Raw genomic sequence first — 24,062 nt, 5'->3', positions numbered from 1 at the left:
TTTTTAACTATTGCCTTTTCCATCTCGCGCTCTGATTGGTCGAAATGCCTTAATGAGATGCAAAAACTTCAGTTCAGCCATCTTGAATGAAATCCAGCCTTCTGATTAGTCGAGAGCGGTCACGTGACCTGAATGCTGCCCTCTGATTAGCTAGGATCCATCTAAGCGACCTATACTACTACTTTTTATAATATTTACAATACATCTACGTACATTAATTACAATTCTAAATCAACTACTTACTCTACTTACAGTACCACATTTACTTACACTTCATTACAATACTTGTCTAATACCTATCTACATGCTGCTCAAAAGTTACATTACAGTCAATACAGTTCCAAAAACACAGTGTAAGCACACTTATAAACAGATTGCAAGTTAAGGTACAGAGCCCATGCACAAATCCCACTTCTTATTAAATTTGTCCAAATTTAATTTGACCTATACTACTTCTTGCCAGCATAGCATATTCACCTCTCAAAATTATACTTATCAGAATTTATCGAGAAGGAACTGAAATGCATATTTCATAAGCATAACTTGACTTAGCATGAATTTCAGATTATCCATCTGGAATCGGTCTGTTGTCCAAAGTTCGAAGAATCACCAAATTAATGCACGTCTTCTTCGTTTATATATTTATCAACAGTCCCGTCTTACTGTATAAGAGAGGAAAATCCTTTCCCATCGATCTTGTTGAAGCGGAGCCCACGTACTATGCAGTCGTACGTTGACATTATCGTGGCATTGCTTTAAACATTTTGCGTAGAGAAAAAAATTTACGCAAAACAGAAAAACTGCTTAAAGTTTTACCGAAGATTTAAAAATAACAAATCAAATTCAATATTATACCGTAGATTTTCGAAAGTAACGTTCCCCCCGAAAATAACGACTCCCCGAAAGTAACTTTAGTTTTTGCTTTCCTATTGAACCCCAAACACAACGGTCCAACCGAAAGAAACGAACCACCCGAAAGTTGCGGCCCTTTAAAGAAGTCACTAAAAGAGAAACTCTCTGTTCTCTAGCGCAATGCAGATGGGGCAGCCTGACTGCAGGACTGAACACTGAATTGAAAAGTTATTTGTGATTTTCTTGAAAGTATGATTTATAAGCTGTATTTGTCTAGCAACAGAGTCAAATGATGTACTGTAGTGTAATCAGTTGTACTGCGATATATTGCGATCATTAAACTTTCGGCCTACAGTACGAATGTTTAGGGCCGTTTTCGTTTATACAGTCTTGTTTGGTTATGTGGGTAGTTTAAGTTAAGCACATAAATAAATGGAACTTTTATTTGATGTGTTACGCGTACACTTTGCCTGAAATCGACTAAAACGACTGTTACCGTACAAACGTATTTTAACCATCTGAAAGTTACGGCTTCCCGTAAGTAACAGCCACCCGAAAGTGAAGGCACCTTTTGCCTGCTAAATCCGAAAGTTACAGGGACCGTTACTTTCGGAATTCTACGGTATTTGATCGGTCAAAACGTCTGACTTAAAATATGAAAAGCACCATCCTTCGACAATAGACATGCACGGGGGCTTAGCCTGTTCCAGGGGTTGAGTTTGTTTGAGAGCGCAGCAGTGCATAACACGGCGAAACAAAACAACAGTCAAGAGGAATGTGGCGCGGGAAAGGGAGCCGTTCATTCGCTGCCCGTGCCAAACCTCCATCTCCTTTTTTTTTTCGCTTGCCGTTTTTAACGCTACTCTCCAACTAACTAGACGCCTCGAAAAGGCCGATTTTGTTCCCGTATATCTCTTGGTTATCTGAAATGTCACTATTATAATTATATCATAACTCATCATATCTCATCATATCTTATATCTTATCTCATTATTATCATAGACTTTCTCACAGTGGATACTGCTCTTTACCTTAATCAGTAATTCATGTAAACTATCATATTTATTCACAGAGAGCTGAGTTAAACCTACCTCCTCTTCAAGCCGAGGCTCGACTAAAAAGCGACATTAAGGCTACCAAAACTATCGCCATTACAATAGTTGGCTTCTTCCTTTATGTTCCTGCAATCATTTATGGAGTATGGGGTCATCAGAAGGGAACAATCGCCGACATGTGGTTTGGATTCTTCGTGTGGTACAGCCTTTACATCTCAAGCGCCGTGAACCCGATCGTCTACAATCTTCGAACCAATCGATATCGTTCAGCTTTCAAGCAGTTTCTCAAAGATCCCTTCGGATCAAGCGACTTCAAAGAAAAACCAACCAACCGCATTAACGGAGAAAAACAAAAAGGGGAGGATAGATCAAAAAAGGAGGACAGCAAAGGAAATGGCGATGTAGACAGGCATGTAGTTCACAATGATGGAAATCAAACAAGGCTTGAGTATTCGGTCCAGCGAAAAAATGGCGCGATGGTTTTAGCCATTGGAAACCTCGAGGTCCCGCCCTACCTTCATGAATCCGGGGAAAGTAAGGAACACGTAGAAACCCGAGAGCGAAGAGGAAGCGCTTGTGAACGAAAACCTTGTGAGAAGATAGAAAAGCGAACAAGGGAAGAAAGTGAAGAAGCGCTGAGGGAATGTGCCTTCAGGGAAAACAAGTTCAGAAACCAAAATCAGCGTTCATCTAGAAATAATGTCTGGCTGCGGCAAATTGCCCCTTTGAACACTACCAGGCAACCATCTGAGACGATACGAGCAACTGATGCACACTGTGCAAAGAAGAAGCCTATAATTCAAAGATCTTTAAGAACGATACGAAACGCCGTGACTACCGTTCAAGAGTTCCAACCAGTTCCAAAGGCAGCATGGATCACTGAGGAGGCCAAGCTTGAGGTACAGGAAGGAGAAGAGAAGAAGGAGTTATAGCGGGAAAATGAGGACGAATACAAGAAGGAAGAGAAGAAGAAGCAAAAGGATGAGCAGAAGAAGAAGAAGGAGCAGAGGAAGAAGAAGGAGCAAACGAAGAATGAAGAAGAACCGAAGAAGGAGGAAGAGGAAACGAAGAAGGAGGAGGAGACGAGGAAGAAGGAGCAGGAGAAGAACGAGGAGGAGCAAACGACGAGTGAGGAGCAAACGAAGAATGAGGAGGAGCAAAAGGAGAAGGAGGAGCAGCAAACGAAGAAGGGGGAGGAACAAACGAAGAAGAAGGAGGAGCAAAGGAAGAATGAGGAGGAGCAAAAGAGGAAGGAGGAGGTGCAAATGAAGAATGTGGAGGAGCAAAAGAAGAAAGAAAAGGAGCAAAAGAAGAAGAAAGAGAAGCAAAAGAAGAAGGAGGAGGAGCAAACGAATAATGAGGAGGAGCAGAAGAAGAAGGAAGATGGAGGAGCAGCAGAGAAAGTTCATGGACGAGCAGAGGAAGAGGGAGTAGGAGCAGAAGAAGAAGGAGAACGAGCAGAAGAAGAAGAGGACAGGTGGAAGCAATATTAGTGTAGTTCGCTACCCACAGACAGTACTTATTAACTTCCGATTATAAAATATGGCCTTGAGTTATTTAGTTCAAAAGAAGTTTTTAGTGCGATTACTTTCGGTGGGATGAAAGCGTCGAGCGCATTCGATAGGACCGAATTGTGGTCTGGGTATTCATTTGAATGTAGCATGAGGAAACGTTCAAATTTGTGTTGTATCATGTAATATTGGCCAGGACGCATTGATAACACTTTTCTGTACCTTTTCTTTCACTGTTACATGGAGTTTTAGTTGAAAATTTTTCTAAAATTCAGTGTGGCAAAGAGAGAACCTTATTTCCACAAGTCTGAAGTAGAGCGAAACGAACGAAATGACGTTTGTCATGTTGCTAAAACTGATTAGTATTCAGCGTGATGGTGCCTATACCTCGCTGTTGGTGTGGACTTTCATTCGCCCGGCAGGTTCAATAATGCTGGACAGTTCTAGGGGGAGGAGCTTGATGAAATTAGACACCCTGGTCCTCCAGGTTGGGGATTGGGCGTACGGCTAACAACCCTACGCCGTAAACCAAAGCTGTGGTAGCAGAAACATCCTAATGCAAGCAACTGGACCAATGACGGGTGTTGGCCAAACACAGCTCTGATCCAACATCATGAGAGCAGAGTTTCTGTCGTCAAGGGAGAAGAAGCGTGCGGGAATAAGGGCTTTTGTGATTGGGCGGATTGGATTAACGTTGTGCGCTGATTGCCTATTGTTTGTAAGTTTGAGACGTTTTCTTTTTCTACTCCGTTGATGCGAGTCTTTGTTTGGTAATTCAGTTCACGGAAAAAGATTTTTTGCAAACTCACGTTTAGAAATTGTTAATGAACTGTTTTGGTCGAATCGTTACGCATTCGCACTACGAATGTGTAAACAAGGATTTCTTTTCTTGAGAATTAGTTGTGGAACATTCCTCGCTGTACATGTATCAGTGACTTGTTTGATTTATCTGTTGATTAACACAGAACTGTCCCGAAACATCGGTTCAATCTTCGACTCACCTCTGAGCTGGATTTCCCCACCACCTTCCCTACCCCCGCAAAAACAAGAAAAAAATACACCCGTTTCGCTTTTCAAGTGACGCAATAGCTCCGGATGTAGCTCCATTTCCCGGCAATATTTTAATGTTTTTTGGTAAAAGTTTAAAAACGATGAAAAAAAATGACAAGCTTTCGACTGCCTGAACTACAGTCTTCGACATTTTGCCGTCGAAGACTGTAGTTCAGGCAGTCGAAAGCTTGTCATTTTTTTATCTTTTCAGCGAGACGTCGTTTTTAAATTTTTACCGTGTGTTGTCCTGGTTGCGGCCCTTCAACATATATATGTTATTTGCCGGCTGGGGGGTCCGTATGGTGAAAAACTGTGACCGAGGTCTTGAAAATGCTACCCGAGGCCGGAGGCCGAGGGCAGCATTTTCAAGCCCGAGGTCACAGTTTTTTCACTATACGGACCGACCCTAAGCCGGCAAATAACATGTTTATTTTTTTTTTTCCTGCAGTAAATTGGTTTTACAGATTACAAATGGGTTTGTTTACGCAACTCTTGTCATTGAATCGGCTTGTGCGCCATCTACTAACGATTTGCAAAAACACTTGGCAACGAGCGAGTAACTCAGATAGTAGACAAAGAAAGATGGGTTGAAGAACAAATTTTTGCGAACTACTTTATGTTAGTTGCATTTACCTCACCATTTAAGTTCTCCAAAATTGTCTTTGCACTGTGAAATTTTGTGCGAAGTTGAAGTTTTACTACAAAAGGAGTTTATCTTTTTGTCGAGGGTCGAGGGTCGAGGGTCCCATGTCGATGGTCGAGGGTCGAGGGTAATATTTTTTTCTGGGTTTGTTGTTTTACTCCTTGCTGTAGAATCGATTTCCGCCGCTCAGTCGAGTCCGGTCTACATGTTCTTCCCCGATTTGGTTAAATGTAGTCTTCTCGATTCAGATATCTTTTGGGTCCCATGTCGAGAGTTTAATAATATATCACAGACCTGATTATCTATCTATAACCTTATATAACATTCAAAGTCCGGTTTTTCATGTGACTTCATCACGCTGGATGCTTTGGCCGATGTACTAATGCCATCAACTTTTGAATGGCTATCCGCGTAGAAATAAATCTAAACATTAAGTTTTGCAGTTGTAATTTCTTCAACAAAAAGATAACACATAGGGATAACAGAATGTGGTTCCCGTTAAAACTTGTATTGATAGTGACAATGTTGTGTCAAGTGCCTCACTCGCTTCGAATTTCACATTTTTAGCTTCAAATTTTTCACTGTGGAAAGCAAATAACAACGCCTTCCCTGACTTCGTTTTTGTATTTTTTTTTTTCTATGTCGCTGTAGTCGTTTAGGTCCTGTTACTACCAATGCGACTTTGTGGAGTGTTGGCTTGATTGTTTTCCAGTGTTATTGACGGGCCGCGATGAGAAATATTCCTTTGCCATCTATCAAACAGGAACTGTTGGTGAAATCTGGTGGCGATGGAAGCGTCGGAAGCAAATTTACGGCTATTTCCTTCCTTCGGTTAATTCGCTGTCAAAAAAAATATCTCTGAGTTTTGCGATCTAAATTACCACTCTCCTTCGGTAAACTTGCAGGGCTTTGCGATTGGTCGCGATGAAAAATATCTGTGAGATTTGCGAGCTTATTCACCACGTTTAAATGATGTAGCTTGGCTAGAAGACACTCGGTTTATTTTTCTAATTTTCCATACATTTGTCTGTAAATTTGGCCGGGTGGACGCGGTTCGCGGGGAAAAAAATACAGACAAATGTATGGAAAATTAGAAAAATTAAATGAGCGTCCTCTAGCCAAGCTACATCCTTCAAACTTGGTGAATACAATCTTCCACGTAGAATTTTATACCTAGTCAGAATGAATGATAGGAAATAAATAGAGGAATTTGAAACATATTAAACGTATTCATGGAGAAACTTTTCAAGCAAAATTTCCTCTATGTGTTTATTCAAAGAACTACTTTCACTCGGGAGAAAGTCAGTTCAAATCCAGTTCTATTTTCGGCAGCCGTTTCTAATGCTGCTATTTCCCTTTTTTTCTCTTGAAAATCCTGTTTTTCTCCTGGATGCCTACTCAACTATCCACAGAAAAACACTGACTCACGTTGCCATTCGGCAGGTGCGAACTGTGTGATTTCTTTCATGACAATTAAGCTTACATAGCGTTGACCGGTATTTCCAAGCGCGGAAGCTGCGTCTCTTATCTTGGCAGAGGTTTCTTCAAGTTATTATCTTTTAGCGCTTGCTTCCTTAAGTTAAACTTTAATTCTTGCCTCTTTTCAGCTGTCTTTTCCTCAATGAACCTTTCACATGGGCTAAGTAACTGACGCCTGCTCGTCGAAAGAGAAACGTCGCTCGTTTTCGGTACTCGATACTCGTCCGCATCATTGTTCAGTTAAGCCCGACGTGGAGACTATTTTTCGTGCAGGAGATTTTAAATGTGATTCAGGGCTTTGTAACTGCTCTGTTGACGCTGTTTGACGCTTCAAGCTGCTTTTTACTCTCTCAGGCCGGCGTTGTTAGCCGAGCAATCATGTTCAAGACTAGTCTTTTGTTACCTTTTGTGGCCTTCAGGGAGAAAATGAAGATGATCTTTCGCTTGATACCGCGCGGACAATGTTGAGGTGAACCCTTTCTTCCTTAATTCCCCTGGATATTGTAAAAGATCACAGTCGATATCCGACAGAAATTTCTCTTTTAATTTCCTATAATTCATTCTGATTTTCAAAACTGCAAAAGACAAAATGCCCGTACGCGTTGCTGACTTTGCTCCTCTTCAAGTGCTTGCGGAGTGGCGCCAAAACGTTCCCAAGTGGGCGGGTAAACTTTGAAGTTTGATTGTCAAAACTTTGAATTTTGATTGACTGGCAGTTGAAAGGGACGGTAAGACTTATTGAAATCCAGCGTGACTTTATTGAAAAGTTCGACTGATAGTGTGACTGGAAGTCACGCCGACATTTTACCAAATTAGGTTTGATGTTAATGACAAAACAAACACACTTCTGTGTAGTGAATGGGGTTGACAAGCCTCCGATTCACGACTCCTACGATTTGTGACATTAAAAAAAAAAATTACCCTCGACCCTCGACCCTCGACACTCGACAAAAAGATAAACTCCTACAAAAGCAATTTCTGTCGGTCGTTGCTTTTAAAATCACTTGAAATCAGACTTTGCTACCATAAATTGAATAGCAGAAAGCGAGGAAATCCGTTAAGTGTATTCCACAGAAATTCTCCTAGAAACAGCAACGATCAGAGAGGTAAACTCGACTGAAATTGACTCAAATTTTACGGCGAGAGAAACACAGGATTACGCGCCATTACAGCGCCAAGCTACAAACAACCAAGCAAACTCTCACAACTTCAAAACACTCAATTGAATTTACTTACAGTGACTTTCCTTGCCATTCTAAAGTGAACGGAGATAAACTTGCGTCGACTAATCGTCGATGGACGTGTAAAAAAGGCAAGATTGACGATTACCGCTAACTTTTAGGAGCGAAATTTAAGCAGCGAAGAAAAAATCCAGCCCGTGGGCCGTATCGTAAAAAGCTGGACCGGTCACGTGCGTGTGATGAGCCAATCAAATTCGAGGATTTAGGAATCCGGCCCGCTCAGATGCTTGAGAAAAAAATAATTTCACATAATGCTTTTTTTGTTTCAATTCAGTTTATGGCTTTCTTTTGTACTTAATGTAGCATTGGTGTTGCCAAAAAAAATCGAGAAATCGGTTATAAATATGCTCCTCACTTTCTCCCTGTCTTCCAAATTTTCTTAAAGTATATTGGATTTATCGTTCAAAAGTTGAAATTCGATCTTTGCTGTGTCAGTGTTTTACAATCAAATATGTTCTATAGCTTTCACAGATTTGACTTGTTAGTTTCAGACGATCGGCGCGTGAAGGTTATGAGTGATAACCGGCATAACAACTGGTGTGCGTGATAAGCGAATAAAGATGGTGAATGTTAAGCTTGGTAATGAAATGTGAAAAGTGAACTGATCAAAATGACACGAGCGTGGGACAAAGAAAAAATCTCATAGTATTTTTTCTTTGTCCCACGCTCGTGTCATGTTGATCAGTTTACTTTTCAAACTTGTGTGTATATTTGAATGTTTGTTTTGTATTTCAGATCGAACTAAATCTCAGGAACCATATACACTACGCCGGAGAAATTTGAAAACACAGCAATCACCGGTCATTTTGGATTTGTTTTCAAGGAAACTTGGGCAGGGAACTCACGTGATTATCGTGACCTCTCATTTTTAAAAATCCCAGGGCTCTTTGCTGGAATCGTGCAGAATTGTTGAACGCGCTCTAGACATTTATAATAGTGCGTGTTATATCGTTGATGAACTTGGAACAGCCTCGTACAAAAGCAGCGATAAGAAAGAATTTTTGATTAAATAAAATCACAGCTTTTAGTGCGTGCTTTCTTACAGGGTGTTTTTTAAACGTCTTTGATAACGTTGGCTGCGATCTGGTACACGTATGCAAATGATCCTCAGTTGTTCATGAAAACACTTCATGTTATAGTTAGCCGTCTTGCTGTGTTAGTTCGTGTATGTTCTGTACATGTTTTGCCTGCTGGAACACTCAGTCAGTAAGCTGTTTGATTTATCAGTTGATCAATGAACGCGTCCTGGTAAAACCATCACACTTTCAGAGGAATAAGAAGACAAGGAGAGATTGACGAGTATATTTATATAGAAACGCCGGATTTGTTTGCAACACCAGAGTTAATTCATCAGATACAAAAGAAAGCCACAAACTGAATTGAAACGAAAACATTGCTTTATTTTACGTCCGGAGCTTTTGTGTCACTTGGAAAGCAAAACACATGTCGTTTTTCTTTTCGGACAAAATTCAGCTAAGACATTAGTCCAAGACTCAATCGACAGCGTTAAAAAATGAAATTAAATCTTGGATATGTTAGTTTTTCAATGCAATTTCTTCGAAAGCGTTCACAGTTTTGACGCGTTTTAAAAATAGCAAACGACTTGCGTGGGAAAGCTGCCGGGAAATCAGAATCATTTATATAATAGGTGATTAGCACAAATTTCCAGCTCTATCTTGGATAACAATAATTTATCAACGGAGGAAAAAACGTCACTGTCTATCTATTGACTGTGATCATAATTTTGCTGTGGTCAGGTTCTCGGTGCACTGTAAATTGGTGTCGATGGCTGCAGCCAACTTCAATTATATTGTACAACCATAACTCTTGTTCGGGACATTTTACATGATAATAAATACCCTATGTAACCCAGCTGGTATTTTCCAGGGTTATTGTTTAAGTCAGATCGTACTACTTTCGAAGTGTGATAACATCGCTAGACGTTTCCACTGCACGTTAAAGAATACATCTCAAAATGTATCCAGCAAAATCGCTTTTTACCAAGGTTGTAATGAACATGTTTGGCGCTTTTCTGACATCGGTTTCTGTGCTTGGTAATAGTTTCGTTCTCGCGACGATTGCTCGGTTTAAATCGTTACGAACAGTTCCGAACATTCTCGTCGCCAATCTCGCTGTGGTGGACCTCCTTTACGCAGCTGTTAACCTGCCTTTCCATATGATCTCCAACTCAGAAGCCAGTTAGTACAGAGGCCAGACCTTGGCTATAGTGACAGCCTTCCTAAGCCGAGTCTTTGCGATTCTCAACCTTGCATCAATGCTCGCCATGATGGCGAATGTGTTCTTGGCCATTGCCTTCGATTTCAAGTACCTTGCCTGGAAAACAAAGAAGAAGGCCATGATCTGTGTTGTCCTTATTTGGTTGATAAGCCTTGTGGTGACGATCTTGGGATCAATACCACTCCTCAACATCAATCTTGTAGACGCTCGCGTCCGCGATTACAGAGCAGAGATCTACAAACAGGGAAAGTACTTCGTAGGATCGTTAACTGGATTTTCTATCGTACGTGGTGGAGTTTTGGGTTTTCTGACAACTCGCGCAATAAAGAAGAACGAAAAGAAGGTCAGTGTTAGATTCTCCGCACATTTTTGTAGTCTACCATTCCTTGACGTCCTTGTTTTCAATTTTAAAAGGATTTGTAGCGGGCCAGCGAACACTCAGCGTGTTCGATCTGAAAGCGTTCTTGAATATGAACATGCTTTAAATGAACCTCTCTATTCAGGTGCTTAAATATGGGCAGTATCGGAGACATGACCTATGGATGATCAGTCTTAAAGTGCTACTATGATGAAATTCTCGATATCCACTTCTTTACATTTTCGTACACAATAGGTATTTCCAAGATATCTTGCCAAATTTCAATCTAATACGAACAGTAGAATATCGCGGTTTTTGGACATTTATTTCCGATAATTAAGGCCGCCATTAATTTTCCTTGTTCCGAGGCATGGTTAAGTATTGAGGAAAATGATGTCATTTTCTCAAAAATACCGCACGGGTTGAAATTATAATAACAATTAATGTAGAAAATTGCACGAATCTATGACCCAAAGTTGTTGTTATTCTTTATGCGAATTGCTGTGCTACCACTTATGTTTTGTACGTACACGAGCGAGTGGGCGCGAGTTAATGAGGCGAAAATCCTGCGCTGTAGGTATGCGCAATGCAAGTTTCAGGAATCACCTGAAAGACCTACTGTATTTTTATTGAAAAAAACCTAAATGTAATGAATTCAATGGTGTATTTTTGTTAAAAATTTACTATTTAAGTTCGCTGGATGTTTGAAAAGAGTATGTGATGGGTTATGCCTGCACAAGGTAGTGATACTGCATTGAAAAGACTACAAAGTCTCGGGTAAACCTTTTTCAAATCCTGTTGTGGCGATGACTTGCTTCGCAACCGTGCCTTGAAGATGGCTATAGACTGAATTTCACGACCAATCAAAAGACCAGATTCTTATATTCACCTCTGACAATTATACTGATCAGAATAAATGGAGAATAAAAATGTTCATCTCAAGGCAAGTCCAAGGCTGATGTAACAAGTTTCCTAAATTCCCAATGCTTCGAGGATGCCAGAATTGAAGTAATGTCTTTGGAACAAACGCCGCGTTCTATAAAATCAAAGCGTTCTATAAGCCAACTCGTAAACTTCTCATAAAAAGAGGACTGATATGAGCTAGCCCCAGTCTCAGATACTGTTTTAAGAAACGGACTGTTGTTGAAAACTTCGAAGAATCGACAAATGTGTGTTTCGTTTTTGATTCATAGCGGAGCCCCTTGGCTCCGAAGACGCATTAGCCCATCGCTATAGGAAAAAAAATCTGGTAACCCATGTAGTGAAAAAGTTTTGGTTCTCACGTAGTTGTCTCCCGAGCTGTAAATGCATTTCTTGCCTTATATTAAATGATGATCGATCTTAAATGAAATTTCCTCAACATTTGGTTTATTCGACCATATTTCGTTGCGAATTATATGCTTTAAAAGCGAACAGGATTTGTTATTCACCATTGCACCTGGTGATTTGCATATTGTTTATGAAGTCTTAGCATTTTAACTTATACAGTGTTGTAACCAACAGTGACTATCTTAGGTGTATTTTTAACTATGAATAATTTTTCGGGACGGAGGGTCACTATTTATCAGAAATGATCTGTTTTGTATCACCCTCTTAAAATAAAATTGTTACTTACCTAATGGAGATTTCCTTAATTCATTCGGGTTGGTGAAATGCTTTCCAGGTGAATATTTTTAAAGGTTACCGTGTCGAGTAAATGATTAGTATTTTATGGCGACTTTTATGGGAGCTCCGCCTTTACGCATACCTAAATTATATACTAGTTTTGAACTCGGTCCAAAGTACAGACAGACACTTGACGCCCAAAACGACAAAAGGGAGGACAACGCCAAGAACAACGACGACAACGCCAAGAACAACGTCGATTAAAAAATCGATGTAATATTGTCGGAGATATTTTATACAGAACATGTGCGACAGCGTCAAAATTCGAAAAGGATAACATCGGAGATAACATCAGTGGAAATGATAGTTTTACCAATACGCCGACAAGAAAATAACATAAATTCTATACAGCCGCTACGTATGTCAAACATTAGTGAGAAATGCAGCGCGGCGGGAAAGCGAGAGAACGCGTTCATTCGCTCCTTGTGCCAAGCCCCCTTTCTTCTTTTGTCGCTCGAGGCCGATTGTGCCCCTCTATATGCCTTGGTTATTTTAAATGTCACTTCATTATTATCACACAGATTTTCTTACCGCGGCTATTGCTCTTTACCGTATTTAGTAATTCATAGAAATTATCATTTTTGTATTCACAGAGAGCTGAGTTGAACCTACCTCCTCTTCAAGCCGAGGCGCGACTACAAAGAGACATTAAGGCTACCAAAACTATCGTCATTACAATAGCTGGCTTCTTCCTTTGTTATGTTCCTGCAATCATTTATGGAGTCTGGGGTCATCAGAAAGGAACAATCGCTGACATGTGGTTTGGATTCTTCGCGTGGTACAGCCTTTACATCTCAAGCGCCGTGAACCCGATCGTCGACTATCTTCGAACCAATCGATTTTGTTCAGCTTTCAAGCAGTTTCTCAAAGATCCCTTCGGATCACGCGACTTCAAAGAAAAATCAACCGACCGCAGCAAGGAAGAAAAACAAAAAGGGGAAGATAGGTCAAGAAAAGAGGACAGCAAAAGAAATGGTTATGAAGACGAGCATACAGTTTACAACGATGGAAACCAAACAAGGCGTGAGTACTCAGTCCAGCTAAAAAATGGCGCGATGGATTTAGCCATTGAAAGTCTCCAGGTCCGTTCGTACCTCCATGAAACCGGCGAAAGTAAGGAAAACGGAGAAACCCGAGAGCAAAGCCGAAGCGCTTGTAAACGAAAATCTTGTGAGAAGATAGAAAAGCGAACAAGGGAAGAAAGTGAAGAAGTGCTGGGGAATGTGCCTTCATGCAGGGCAAACGAGTTCAGAAAACAGCGTTCATCTAGAAGAAATGTATCGCTGCTGCAAATTGTCCCCTTGGACACTACCAGGCAACCATCTGAAGTGATACGAGCAACTGACGCACACTGTGCAAAGAACAAAAACAAAAGAAACGAGACGCAACACCGTGACTACTTTTCAAGAGTTCCAAAGAGGGCCGAAGGCAGCGTGGATCAATGAAGAGAAAAAGCTTGAGGGGCAGGAAGGAGACGCAAAAACGGAGTTGAATAGCACCACGAGGAAACAAAACAAGGAGGAGTTGCAGCAGGAAGAGGAAAACGAGTACGAGAAGAAGAAGAAGCAAACGAAGGGAGAGCAGCAGAAAAAGAAAGATGAGGAGAAGAGGAAGGAGGAGGACGGTCAGCAGACAGAAGAGGAGCAGAAGAACAAGAAGAATGACGAGCAGAAGAAGGTGGAGAAACAGCAGAAGAAGAAGGAGGAAGAGCAGAAGAAGGAGGAGGAAAGGGGGGAAGAAAAGGAGGGGGAGCACAGGAACAAGAAGAAAGACGAGCATAAGAAGGAGGAGGAGCAGAAGAAGAAGGAGAAAGAGCAGAAGAAGAAGGAGGAAGAGCAGAAGAAGAAGGAGGAGGAGCAAAAGAAGAATGAGGCAGAGCAGAAGAAGGAGGAGGAAGATCAGAAGAAGAAGGAGGAAGAGGAGAAGAAGAAGGAGGAGGAGCAGAAGTAGAAGGAGGAAGAGCAGAAGAAGGCGGAGACGGAGCAGAAGAAGGAGGAGGAAGAGCAGAAGAAGGAGCAGGAGGAGCAGAAGAATAAGAAGCAGGACGAGCAGAAGAAGGAGGAGGAAGAACAGAAGAACGAGGCAGAGCAGAAGAAGAAGAAGGAAATGCAGAAGAAGAGGGAGCAAGAGTAGAAGAAGGGGAAGGAAGAGCAGAAGAAGGAGGAGCAAGAACAGAAGAAGGAGGAGGCAGTTTTTAGTCTAGACCGCTTATTGTCAGAGGAAGTTATTTTTTTCTTTTAAAGCAGCTTGCTCTAAATATAATCTAAATATTACTGAAAAAAAAAGTGTTCTTCCCTCTCAGACTTGAAAGTTAATATTCGATCGGTCGAGTTTTTTTCGGACGGAGGGAGGTTTTATCAGAAATTACTCTATTTTACTTTAGTATAGTTTGTTTTGATCCTGTATAAGCTGTTGTCAAACAGCCTGCTACCGCATTAGTTTATGTCTCGCACGGTCAACACAAACAGTTCCTCTTGCATCGCTTTGGGAAAATCAGTTCCTTAACTGCCTGCCTAAAGCGAGGACAGCGAAAAGAGTACAATATGGGATTTGCCATTGATCCTAACAGCGCTAGCAAAATTGAGATTACTTCGTAAACTTGAAAGCTTTCGCTACAGCGAAAACTACTAGAGGAAAGTTTACCAAAGACGTTGACCAACTTACGATAAATATTACTGTCGCCGTCATAAATAGTTTTGTTAATTTCCAACGTAATTTTAAAATCGCTTTGTTCGTCGCTTTATTCTCTTCGGTGTTGAACCATATATGAAGTATGACTCGACTGTAGCACAGAATCATAACACTTCCAGGTATCGTTAAGGACAATACAAGAAGTGTAGCTGCATAACTCACCATGAGAGTTTCATCAAACTTGGAACTCACACAGAAATCCGAAGCGTTACCATTGTTATCGAATACATAGTAAGCCGGCGCTGAAACCATTGCAGAAAATACCAAAATGATCAAAATGAGTTTTCGCACCAGAGATTTCGTGACTTTCGCCTTGTAGAAGAACGGTTTTAGAATTGCAAGATATCTTTCAATCGCAAGTAACATGAGTATCAGGACTGAAACCAGTGTGTAGAACATATACGTCGCTTGTAGGCGAACCTTTGAACCTGTGGCCAAGAGAACCATATCGGTTTTTGCGATAATTGCAAAAAGCAAATCACCTGCTGCGAGGTAAGATAGTAGAAATGTGTTGGGACATTGCATCTTCTTGTTTTTTCCAACAATTATAACGACAAGGGAATTTCCAATAAGGTTGCAAAGAAAAATTGGCAGTGATATACACTCTGCAGCGAGAATGAAATCTTCGTTCATGGTGACAACTATGACAAACTTCAGCACGAGGGAACTGCAGCAAAACTCCCCCAATTTATTAATTAAGCAATATTTTAAGATCCATAAATAAAATAAAGCTCTCTCGACCTTCTTTAGCCGATGACTTTTCTCACTGTTTACCTTTACTTTATCCGGTTCATTTGCAAGCTTATTTGCTGAGGATCGTATTTAAATAAGTATAGGTAATCGAACTGACTTTGAGTGCAATTATAAATTTACACTACTGGTGATATTTGAAAATTCCCTCAATATTGCAGGAGCCTTTAGGCGAGTCTGCAATTTGATAGAATATTGGAATATTACGAGTAGTGTAAATCTTTAATACTCACTTATCATATCTTCGAGAAAAATTACGAACACGCCTGCATTTGAACTGCAGTGCAAATTAAAAATTAGCGCCTGAATTGGCCTCGTCTCAGCCAATCACAATGAAGTAGTTTTCTCACTCGAGTAATAATACAGACGCAGGAAAGTAAGATTGAAATTAATCTTTTTTTGTTTTTGCAAAAAGTAGAATGACATCTGCTCTCAACAACCTTTTATAAGCTGTGAGCTATTTGTTTAAAAAGACATTTCTATTTAAACTAAAACAACAACAACAACAAGTTTTAAAGGCTCTTACATGGCTAATCACTATGTTTTTGTTCGTTAATTTTAATATTACTATAAAATTTAGTCTCGGCAGGTTTTCGTCCTTGACCATATGATTAAATTCATATTATTAGGATGCGCCAGAAAAGTGCTTCTTAAGCCCGGGTCAAACGCCGTACTTCGCATGGGCCGAACCTAATGACAGTTTGGGTCGACTTAAAAAATTAAAAGAACGCCTGTTTGAGTCAAACGTTGAACTTAATTCAGTCGAACCGCTCTGCTACACCAAACAGATGACAAAAGCGGCCTTTAGACCTTTGATTATGCGTTTCGACTCATGTGAAGATCGCCGTTTGACCCAAAGTCGGTCTTCAGGCGTTACTCACGGCTGACCAGGCGTGAAGAACGCCTCAGCGGCTCCAAATAAAATCAGTCGAACTTAATTGGGTCAAACGCCGAACTTCACATGAGCCTAATTGGTTGAATTGGGTTGGGCTTATGTGAAGTACGGCGCTTGACCCGGGGTCTGTTTCTTGAACGCCCCGGAAACTTTTCGGGTCCCAAAAATGATTTTTAGTTAATTTGTATCTAAAAACAGAAAATTCGCCTGAAACTTCTTATATGAAGGGAACTTCTAGTCATATAAAGAATATGTGAATAAAACACCTCTGTAGTCATAAGGTTTGAGATTTTGCTACGGCTTTCCGGGTGCGAAAATTTTTCGGGATCGACCTTCGAGAAACATGCTCCCGGTCCTAATTATGATTCAAATTTTCAGTGGTAAATATCAGTAATTAATAGACCTATTTATTTGCGCACTGATTGCATTTCTAGCCGCCCGTTTAACCATGCAGGAAAGGTATGAGTGATCTCTGATTTTTGAAGACCTTTATAAAGAATGTTTGAATTTTAAGAAAATCGTATTATTTTGTGTGAGCAAAACTGCCCATGTTTGCACATTACTAATCATCTAATACTCCCCAATAATTTACAATAGACCATTTCTCAGTTCTTTTTTCCCTCTGCTTTATCAAAGCGAGGTTCATTGCAAAATCTGCTGTAAACTTTATACTGACAATATAATGTGCATTGGGTTAAACCTATACTTTTGTATGAGTTATAGGTAGTCGGTGGTATTGGCCTTTTGCCTTACTTTAAATGATCGAGTGAAACAGGGTACATGTAGCAAATAACGTTGGCGAAAAAGGTGGTCTAATTAAGTGACTTTTCAGGCCTAGAGGAAAAATGTATTATTAAATACTATGTACTCATCGACTGAGTGGGAGGGCCGGACGGGAAAATATTTGGCTCGAGGTCAGGACGTACGGACCGAGCGCAGCTCGGTCCGTACGTTCTGACCGAGAGCCAAATATTTTTCCGTCCGGCCCGACCTTACTCAGTCAATAAGCATTTTATCATATGACCACATGAAAATTTTGAAAATTCTGTTTGAACCTAATTAGGACGCGATTAGATGACATCAGACAGCCGTGCGCGGAACAACTACAATAAAATCTTGTCAGTTAATTGTTCGCGTTGAACAAGAAACTCGCAATTCATAAAACACGACTCTTAGTTGTCTCATGTAAAGTCCACAATTACAATTCATGCTAAAAAGCCAACAGAAAGTTAACATAAAGCTGTCAACAATATTTCAACACCATCAAAAATTTAGCGAGGGACAAAAGTTCGCTTCACGCTTCACTGAAATTGTTCACAAATCTTCTTCATCTGAGGACTCAAGAAAATGTCGGCGTCGTTTCAGGCTATTTGTCGACCTCTTGGATTCTCTTGAACAAGGGAGAACCAGCAACTGAATATTAATGACACCGATGTTGGGTCTCGCAAACAGTGCCTGGGTTTACTGACTTTGCTGGCTTTGCTGTGTAGTGGAAAATACACTAGTAAACACAAGCGCGTTTTATTATCTGGATGAACTGTACGGTAATGAACTTGTGTTTGTACTCAGTTTTGTCTCTTCAAACAACACTGATGTAGAAACCGCAGAGCAATTTATCCTACTGTACACAAGGTATGTTTGTCATTTCTCTGGTTTAACCAACTTCTCCCAGAAACTCTGGAAACTCGAAGAAAACATTTAATTGATTTAAGCTTATATCGTACTTTGTTTTCTTCGCGTTGCTGGTTTTCTTGCTTTTGACCCACGATGAATTCTTTGATGCTCTCCACTGAAAGAAGTTTCGCCTCCAGACTGTTTGCTTATTCCAAAGGTTAATTATCGAACAGTTCATCCAGAAAAGTTGTTTTCTTGAACGCCTACAGGTTTGCTTGTTGTTGACTTCTGAGAAAGTTGTGAACTGCTGCGTTTGTGAGGAGTGTTGACTTTCTTTCAATGCTTTCGGAGTAGCTCTACATCGGACAGTTCGCCTGGATAGTAGAATTCACTCTCAGAATGTTAACTTTTATCACTCATTTTGAAGGGAACAAACTTTTGCAGCAAAAAAATTGTTTTTGTCATTAATTCGCGCCGATTTTGTTGTACGCGTTTCTAGTAGGGTACGCATTTCTAGTAGGGCCGTACGGGTTTTTCCGGCCCTATCACTTCGACGTGTACGGCCCTCATACGGGACCTTTTTCCTTATGGTTTTCCAAGGAAATTGCGCGCGGGGCCGTACGGGTCATATGATAATAGCTAATATTTGTTTGATCACCTGAAAAAAGAAGGCAGTTTTATGCTCTTTGTGCTTGCCACAAATATAAGATGACTCAGTTCGCTGAATAAACATCACAAGCACTTGAGAAACCACTTTAATCTAGGTGATTTGTCAAAAAATTGATTTTGTTTACTTAGCTTAGTAAGGAGGAAAATTGATAGTGAAAATATTATGTTCATAAGATAAAAAGTAGTTGCGACAAATTTCCACGGCAGGCAGAGAGAAAGAAATGCACGGTGACTTTTGTCTTCTTTTTTAGTTCTGATGTTCTTATCTGTGTCTTATAGGGTGTTGTGTATCCACACAAAAAGTTGAGCTTTAATTAAAACTCGAGCAGCTTTGTTTGACCAACGGACTATTACAATAAACTCTTATGTAAATTATTAAGAAGACGTTTATTATATCTACATATACCTCCACTGAAGAAGTAGATTGTAATTTTGTTTTTCCTTAACGAAGAAAGGGATCAGGTTTTCCACGTTTAATACGTCGGTCAATTCAAAGTGTTGCAGCTTTCCCATTCCGGAAGTTCTTTTTCCTTGCAAATGGATGTGCTAACGTTAGTCATAACTGGATTGTCCATTCCACTTCTCGTTTGCACTATTTTTGGAAACTTTCTCGTCGGTGTTGTCGTTAACAGAAACAAAAAATGGCAAAACGTGAACACATGCTTGATATCCCACCTAGCTTGGTCAGATTTCGGCTTCGGCGTCGTAACTTTCCTCGAGATACTTAGCGTTTCGCAAAAATTTTTAATACAAATATCTTCTTTTCAATTTGTCATCAACGGTTTGGCTTCAGTTTACTTTCTTGCTGCTCTGGCAGTGGAGCGGTATTTTGCTATTCTGAAGCCCTTTGTGCACATGAAAAGGGCGAGAAAATCTTTGATGTGGAAAGTCCTTGTCGTAATATGGATCGCCGTGGGTGTTCTGGGCACTGCAGGAATTATCATAGAGGGTCAGGCTTCGCAATCTCCCTCCAGGGAAAATGCTAGAGCGAATGTAACAAGCCGCTCACCGCTTTCGAACATAACAGAAGGGAGTCCAACTTTGATCGAAACTCTTGGCACAGCTTACATTTTTGTGCTCCTGGCATTTGGTTTTGTTTTACCGAGTGCTATGATGATTTTCTGTTATTCTCGGGTTATTTGCCACGTATGGTTCAACACCGAAGACAACAGAGCAACAAATCATGCACTTTTCAAGTCACGACGCAAATTAACAAAACTATTTATTATCCTTACTGTGACATTTCTATTTACTTGGACCCCTACATTCGGAAGACCCATCGTGACACGATTTGGAAATGGAGAAAACGCCACGAAATACCAGCTGTTTTCCATGTTACTTGCTCTGCTCGGTTCAGCAGCTAATCCTGTGATTTACTCATTTCGCTGTCCAAGATTTCGACAAGAAGTCGTCAAAGTGCTAACTTGTTGTTGCTGTAAAAGAAAGAGGCAAGTAAACAGAAACAGAATTTTTGTAGCTGACAGCTTTTCCTTGAAGGAAACGAAGAAGACAAGAGCTATTGCCGAACCTGCTTCAATTTCATTCCGCGCTGCTTGACAACCGTTAACTAGATTTTACACCAAGCAAAGTTGGCGTGCTTTTGTGGCCTAAAGCAGGCAACTAAAGGCCAAAGGTGATGCAGACGGAGAGTTTGAATTAATTGAAAATAACTTTTGTAGCTGATAACTACAACAAAAGAGGGAACAAAAATCACTTCACATCACTGTTCATCTTGTCGAACATCACTAAATTCTTTCTGTTTTCCGCAAACACTTTAGTTCGCGTATTTAGTTCGTATGTTGTGTTTTGCAGGTTTTGGTTTTAGTTTGTTACGCTATTTCCACGGACGTGTTGTGCAGGGTATTATATTTCATCTCATCGAATATCACTAAAGTTTCTCTGTTTTCATTTCCGCAAAAAAAACTGATTGTTTTATTTTCATGTTTTGTTGAGAGCTTATCACTCTATTCACACAGGCAGCGTGTTGTGCATCAACCTGAAAGATAAAAGAAAATAATTTTTCCTCTTACAGTTAATCTCGTAGAGATAAATTGGGTACTTTCTTGTTTTCTATGATTATGTATTTCCCGCTTTGTGAGACAGAACTAGATAAGAATAAATACGATCTAAATAAACCAGCCTTAAAGTCAGCATATCTTTATATTTTCAATTATATTGATCCGACGAATATTTACATGTAAATTTAATGCTTGAGTTTCACTTTTACGGCAGAAACCTTAAGATGCCTGATTAAAATGTAGTCCTGCCTCCCTTTAGTGAAAAATGTCAAACGTTGTATATCACAATTTTGAATTTTGCCACTGGCCTATATACTAGCTGATCTTGTGAAATGAAGGAATATCCAGGTGATGACGCGAGTAACACAATACTAAAGTCCTCGGATTACGGGTTTTTAAGAAAGTTGTATTAGTAAACATTGCAGTTGTTTGATTATAAGACAAAAGCACAGTTTGATGTCCTTACGCATCCAACAGCTTTATGATGATTCAGCTGGTGGTATGAACATTACAACCACTCAGGATAGAAGTTAGTTTTTAAAACAAGATGATTATTTGTATGCTTTGTTGAGTAACAGGAAATTGATATTTAAAATTGTTTGTTGATCACATAAAAAACGAATGAACGAGAACCAACTAAACTTGACTTACTCTATATACCTCAAGTCTGAAACATTTTGGCAAAAAAACCAAACATGTATAATCGCTGTGTTCTGTGTGTATTATATGGAGTTTTCATTGTAATTCCTATGTGCATTTTTTTATCAATAGATCATTTGCTGTTATCAATTTACATGGAAACCATGTGTAGTCTTACCGAGCCAATGAGATCAAAATCATAAGTTATGCTTTAATTTCCGCTCCAGCTCTGTTTGGCCAACTAACAATAATCTCATGTATAATGAATAAAACTTTGATTGCATTTTACATGCAGACATCGATTTTAATTTTTTTTTTTTAATGACAGAGGGTTTCGTGTTTTAATTGCGTGAAGTTAGCAGGCTGTTAATTTCAAAACGTTTCAAATTTTGTCGTTTTTTATCTGTATATGGATGCGCTACCTTTCGTCACAACTGGAATTTCCATTCCACTTCTCCTTTTCACTGTTTTTGGAAATTTTCTTGTCTTTGTGGTAATAACCAAAAACAAGAAACTGCAGAATGCGAACACATGCCTAATATCCAACCTCGCTTGGTCAGATTTCGGGTTCGGCGTTGTCACTTTCTTGGACATAATTTTTATTTCGAACAATGTTCCACGTTTTTCTTTTCAATTCGTCATGAACGCTTTGGCTTCAATATATTTTCTCGTTTCACTGGCAGTGGAGCGTTATTTTGCTATTTTGAAACCCTTTGTGCATTTGAAACGAGCGAGCACATCTCTGATGTGGAAAGTCACTCTCGCAATATGGATTTTGGTGGGCATTTTGAGCGCTGGAGGGTACATTGTTAATTCTAAAAGCTCTCAGTATTGTTGTGAGGATGCTCCGATGAATGGAACAAGCAACTTCCAGCTGGCGAACGTAACAACTGAGACTCCTGCCTGGTTCGAAATTTTTAGTGCAATTTACATATTTGTTCTCTTGGCATTTGGTCTTGTTTTACCGAGTGCTGTGATTATATTCTGTTATTCTCGGGTTATTTACCACGTCTGGTTCAACACCGAAGACAGAGCAACAAATCGTGCCGTTTTTAAGTCACGACGCAAATTAACAAAACTCTTTGTTATCCTTACTATAACATTTCTATTTACTTGGACTCCAACATTCGGAAGACCCATCGTGGAGCGATTTGGAAATGGAGAAAACACCACGAAATACCATCTATTTTCCATGTTACTTGCTCTGTTCGGTTCAGCGGCTAATCCTGTGATTTACTCATTTCGCTGTCCGAGATTTCGACAAGAAGTCATCAAACTGCTATCTTGTTGTTGCTGTAAAAGAAAGAGATCATGGAACGGTAACAACTTTTTTGTGACAAACAGCTTTTCCTTGAAGGAAACGAAGAAGGAGAGATCTGTTGTTGAGCCTGTTTCAATTTCATTCCGCGGGTAAATCTTCCAGGACAACCATTAGATCCGCATGTACACCATTTACTTTGCGTGTGAATCATTAATGGCCACACTACGCCTCAGAAATTTGAAAATGCAGCTTTTTTTACGGTTAGGCATACCGTCCTCTCTAACCCGTTAAGAAAACGGAGCTTTTCGAGAACTCTCTTCAAACCGGAGGAATTTGAAAACGCGGGTTTTGTGTTTTAGTGTGGACGGAAAACATTTTGAAAACAGAGCTTTTAGAAAACGATGACATGACGATAGTTATGTGATTTCCCTGACCGAGTTTTCCTCAAACACAAATCCAAAATAACCGGTGATGGTTGCGTTTTCAAATTTCTCCGGGGTAGTGTGGACGGAAAACATTTGATGGGTTTTCAGAATGAAAACACCGTTTTCAAGTTTCTCCAGCGCACTGTGGACGGAGCCTAAGACAAACAGTTTAATTAGTCTTGGGTTTATTTATTATCAGTTATAGCTGATTAGATCGTTCAAGGGATCCAGTATTTCCTTTTGTTACGGAATTCCTTGAAAATTTTTACGCTTTTCCTTTCCTTACTGGCTTGGAATTGTTAACATAAACTGACAAAGAAATACACGCCGTAGTTGTTATTATAAATATATAACATTGCTTTATAAAATGTAATTACGTACTATGGAAGTAATAATCCATATATTGATTGACATAACCGCACATTTACAATATAATAATGCAACGTTTTAATATATATCCAGATTTGAAGAGCTGGAAGCTTTCTCCAGTCATGATCTATTTACACCAGTTGAGCATGTTCTGGTTTTTTCACTAACAATAAGTTTGTAATTGAGGAAATAAAGCAGAAAGGAAGAGATACAGAAGGGCAGAAATTTAGGAAGGAAGGAATTAAGGATGGCTGGCAGGCAAGCAGAACGGCTTTCTAAGGGCAGAAAGAGAAGAGAAATATACCTGCTATGCAAGTTAAAACAACTGAATGTGCTTCTTGATCAAAATCCTCAGGATACAAAGTTAGCAATAGAAGCGGAACGCATCAGATATGAATTACAAAATGAATCGCTGAACATAAAACTGAAGGTGCGATTATAAGAAGCAGAACTAGGTGGTATAAGCACGGCGAAAGAAACAGCAAATACTTTGTGAATTTAGAAAAGCGCTCGTGTGAAAGAAAACACATTGTCTAATTGAAAACAAAGGAAAACCAATATCTAGAAGAGCCAAATAAAATCTTGTTCGAAATGGAAAACTTTTATAAGACCTTGTATTCCTCCCAAATATCAGAGGAC

The 24,062-nt window shown here is 39.8% G+C and overlaps 4 protein-coding genes and 2 pseudogenes across 4 annotated transcripts; 4 read left to right on the top strand and 2 right to left on the bottom strand.

Annotated features, from left to right (window-relative positions):
• Positions 1–2,845: 2,845 nt before the first annotated feature.
• On the top strand, positions 2,846–3,550 carry LOC145498232 (uncharacterized; the record flags this gene model as incomplete). Its single annotated transcript, XM_081478128.1, has 1 exon — positions 2,846–3,550. A coding segment is annotated over one exon (555 nt), but the record flags the coding sequence as incomplete, so codon positions are not given.
• Positions 3,551–9,448: 5,898 nt separating this feature from the next.
• On the top strand, positions 9,449–10,705 carry LOC145498682 (prokineticin receptor 2-like; annotated as a pseudogene).
• A 2,792-nt stretch (positions 10,706–13,497) lies between these two features.
• On the bottom strand, positions 13,498–14,286 carry LOC145498536 (uncharacterized; the record flags this gene model as incomplete). Its single annotated transcript, XM_081478450.1, has 1 exon — positions 13,498–14,286. A coding segment is annotated over one exon (756 nt), but the record flags the coding sequence as incomplete, so codon positions are not given.
• On the bottom strand, positions 14,285–15,796 carry LOC145497716 (rhodopsin, GQ-coupled-like; annotated as a pseudogene).
• Positions 15,797–19,248: 3,452 nt separating this feature from the next.
• On the top strand, positions 19,249–20,366 carry LOC145496624 (rhodopsin, GQ-coupled-like). The gene has a single exon (XM_081476330.1). It carries the CDS (start codon positions 19,249–19,251, stop codon positions 20,266–20,268), a length of 1,020 nt encoding a protein of 339 aa, XP_081332456.1. The 3' UTR covers positions 20,269–20,366.
• A 1,367-nt stretch (positions 20,367–21,733) lies between these two features.
• On the top strand, positions 21,734–22,842 carry LOC145496530 (kappa-type opioid receptor-like). Its single transcript, XM_081476225.1, has one exon. The coding sequence runs from the start codon at positions 21,778–21,780 to the stop codon at positions 22,780–22,782; it is 1,005 nt and encodes a 334-aa protein (XP_081332351.1). The 5' UTR covers positions 21,734–21,777; the 3' UTR covers positions 22,783–22,842.
• Positions 22,843–24,062: the final 1,220 nt, after the last annotated feature.

The sequence above is a fragment of the Orbicella franksi genome, chromosome 9 (genome assembly GCF_964199315.1).
Source record: "Orbicella franksi chromosome 9, jaOrbFran1.1, whole genome shotgun sequence".
Lineage (NCBI taxonomy): Eukaryota > Metazoa > Cnidaria > Anthozoa > Scleractinia > Merulinidae > Orbicella > Orbicella franksi.
Note: the sequence above shows the minus strand (reverse complement) of the source record. Positions and strands in the feature narration are given on the sequence as shown.